General features: G+C 30.4%; 1 protein-coding gene and 1 long non-coding RNA gene across 2 annotated transcripts in view; one reads left to right on the top strand and one right to left on the bottom strand.

Moving 5' to 3' along the window:
• Positions 1–2,487, top strand: part of LOC110268908 — a 3,429-nt gene extending 942 nt beyond the window's left edge. The window contains exon 2 of the long non-coding RNA XR_002357656.1: positions 1,807–2,487. This is a non-coding gene — a long non-coding RNA (uncharacterized LOC110268908). The remainder of the gene's footprint in view (positions 1–1,806) is intronic.
• Positions 1–3,186, bottom strand: part of LOC107625504 (2-oxoglutarate-dependent dioxygenase DAO) — a 7,248-nt gene extending 4,062 nt beyond the window's left edge. The window contains exon 1 of the mRNA XM_016328149.2: positions 2,790–3,186. Within this exon, the coding sequence (XP_016183635.1) occupies positions 2,790–3,124 (335 nt within the window). The 5' untranslated portion in view covers positions 3,125–3,186. The remainder of the gene's footprint in view (positions 1–2,789) is intronic.

Raw genomic sequence — 3,342 nt, 5'->3', positions numbered from 1 at the left:
GGAATTTTGAATAAAATTATTATATATAAATTACTATACAATATTAGATATTGATATTTGTTCATGAAATGATTAAAATCTATATCCTACAGTTATTAATATTTAAATTTGGAAAAAGAAGTTATATATAAATCATGGAAAAGTATAGGTAATCAATAAGATTTTTGAACAATGTGTAAACAATGTGAATTAATAGGGTTAAAATAGTAAATTTAATTAGTAACATTAAATTAGAGTGTAGTGTATTTTCATTTGATTGGTGGTTGTTCATGTTGTTCAAAATTTTTATTGTTCCCCTAACATTCTCCATAAATCATTATAGGACGATGGTAAATTTTAGTATTTTTATAAAATTAAACATCTGCCATGAGTAACGAGCTAGCAAATATCAACAGAGTTATACATAAATCGCTACTTAATAAATCTAGGCATCCTAAAATGATATATAGATCAATAACTTCAGGCTTTTTAATTTAAATAAAATAAAAGAAGATCAAATTTAGGTGAATTTTATAAATGAAATTTTAAAACGTAAATTCCCTAAATTATATAATATATAAATTGTCCCAGATATAAATTAGATAATGCATGAAACATGTTACCCTAAGACGATTTATGCATGAAATTTATTGGACAAATGCACATAAATCATCCAAGTCCAATGTGTTTTTCAAGTTGTATGTAAATCATCCCACCTTATTATGGATTACGTTTTTTCACCTACAACCCATAACCCTAGCACCATTTACGTGCAAATACACAACCTCAACATCCAAGTACGATTTACGTGCAAATCCAAAACTAATAGATATATTTAGACATAATTTTAATTTGTACTTAAATATTTTTAAGTTGAATATTAATTTTTCAATAAATTTAGGAAGTAAAAATTTTAATTAGTTAAAAAAATAAATATAAAAAATAATTTTGTTACACCAAAGATTTATCTTCTAAAATAAATAAAAAAAATTCACTTAAAAGACTAAATTATTGTGTATAAACTATGAATAGATAAATCTTTGCTGTACCAAAATCATTTTTTATATTCATTTTTTTAACTAATTAAAATTTTCACTTCCTAAATTAATTGAAAAATTAACATTCAACCTACCAATATTTAAGTACAAATTAAAATTATGTTTAAATATATCTAATATCTATTAGTTTTGAATTTGCACGTAAATCGTGTCTGAGTGCTGAGTTGTGTATTTACACGTAAATCGTGTTAAAATTGTGGGCTTTAGGTGGAAAAATGTAACTCATGCTAAGGTGGTACGATTTACATATAACTTAAAAAATACATTGGGTTGGGACGATTTATGTGCATTTGTCCAATAAATTTCATGCATAAATTATCCTAGGATAACATATTTCATACTTATCTAACTCACATCACCCTGAGACGATTTATATATTATATAGTTTAAGAGATTCACGTTTTAAAATTTCATTCAGGGGATTCACGTAAAATTGATCTTCTATTATTTTATTTAAATAAAAAAGCCGTAACTTCATTTCCAACATGCTAATAAATTCTGTTTTTGGCAGACATACATGGAGATCGATAGCAAAGGGGCAAAATCTGAATAGAATAACTTGTGTTGATGCTACTTCTCTACAGGAGTTCTTGGATAGAAATTGAGGCTAATTTTTTTAGTATAAATTTCCATGACGTGTTTTTTACTGTTATGTTTATTGTCGTGATTTTAATGGATATGGAGATATATATATCTTTTAATAAAAATTTACAGATCAGAGACTCAAAATTGTGGAGGAAAGAAAATTTAGGATTCAATTTGAGTTTAGTGAATTTAAATCCGGGTGATGAACAAATCGAATCTTAAGTATCGTGTGACTAGATTTTTTTTTTTTTTGGGAAGTTTAGAGCACATCGGTAGGTCAATTTTATGGTTAAAAAACTCAAAATCCGATCTTGGAATTTGTTGATTTGATAGTCATCTTTCACATCTTTGGATAATACATAAAGTTCCAACAACCATGAATAACTTTACTGTTTTCTCAATATAAAAATTAAAAAGCGAAAAATTAATCATTATCTTATTATTAATTAATAATGATTGTGGTATAAATGTGAAATTAGCATTTTTCACGTTTAATTTTCTGAAAAATGTTTTTACTTTTTATCAATAATTTACGTTAATTTAGTATGTTTTCTCTTTCTAGCTTCACTATCTCCAATTCTCGATCTCTCCTGGCCCCTAGCGACTCTCCAAGCCCACACCTCCTCGTACTTCTCTGCTCTGCGATTTGCCTTCCTTCACCGCCGATGCTCATTCCTCGATGTGTCTCCGCTGGTTTCTCGTAGTTTCCGCCGTTGCCTCTGTTCGAGTTCTGCTCCTTCTGTTGTCACCTCAGATCGATCTGCCCGTTCTGCCTCCCTCTAGGCTCGGCACTGCCTGGCCTCTGGGCCCGACACGCACGGCCGTTCGTTTTCTTTTATTTGACTTTTGTTTTTAAAAAATAATTTTGTTACAAGCATGATTGGAAATTTCTTTAAAGAAAGAATATTGTCTTTTTCTGCAATTTATTTTTCTATTCTCTTTTTTTTTTTAGTATAAATTTCCGATCCTGTTTTGATAGTGTAGGGTCGGATTGGATTGACTTCTCCAAAAGTCTGAAAAAATTTGTAATAGGTTCCGTTACCTTTGGTTGTAGGAGTCTCTAGCTGTGGATCCATTCAATTTGAATGATTGAACTTTGAACCTCAAATAAGAAAAAAATAAAATAAAATAAAAAATAACAACAATAAGAAACAACCGAGTACTGACCTCTGCTTTGGTGGCACACCCAATTGAGAGCAGAATTGGTCCACAGACTGCGGCGACTTGTGAATGTCATAGAGTGCCAACCCCTCATAGAAAGGACTTATTTCAGATGGTGGCCTGTAGCCAGATTCAGGGATCACTGGCTTGTTCTTCGTCTTGATCTCCACGGGGAGGTCGTGAAGATACTTTGCCACTGATTTCATATCCGCCATGAGTGTTTCTGGAACCGTGTGGTTGATGATCCTGAAGCACCCACATCTCTCACATGCCTCTCTTAGCTTCTTCAACTCCTCCTCTTTGTTCCTGAGTTGCTGAAAATCTACTACAGGAACCTCCATTATGTTTTCTTTGTCTTTGCTTTTGGGTTTATGTGTGGCTACACGTGGTAGTTGCACATGAATATAACAGCTCGTTCCCGTAAAAATTGGATTAGTGCCACTTGGTTATTAAAATTTAAAAATAATCTCAATTATACTTACTGTGTACCAAAAATATAAATCAACTATTAAAATTAGTTAAAATGTATATTAAAAAATTAAAAATAAATTAAATTATG

Source organism: Arachis ipaensis, chromosome B02, assembly GCF_000816755.2.
Source record: "Arachis ipaensis cultivar K30076 chromosome B02, Araip1.1, whole genome shotgun sequence".
In the NCBI taxonomy this organism is placed as follows: Eukaryota; Viridiplantae; Streptophyta; class Magnoliopsida; order Fabales; family Fabaceae; genus Arachis; species Arachis ipaensis.
This window is presented reverse-complemented; position numbering and strand designations above follow the sequence as displayed.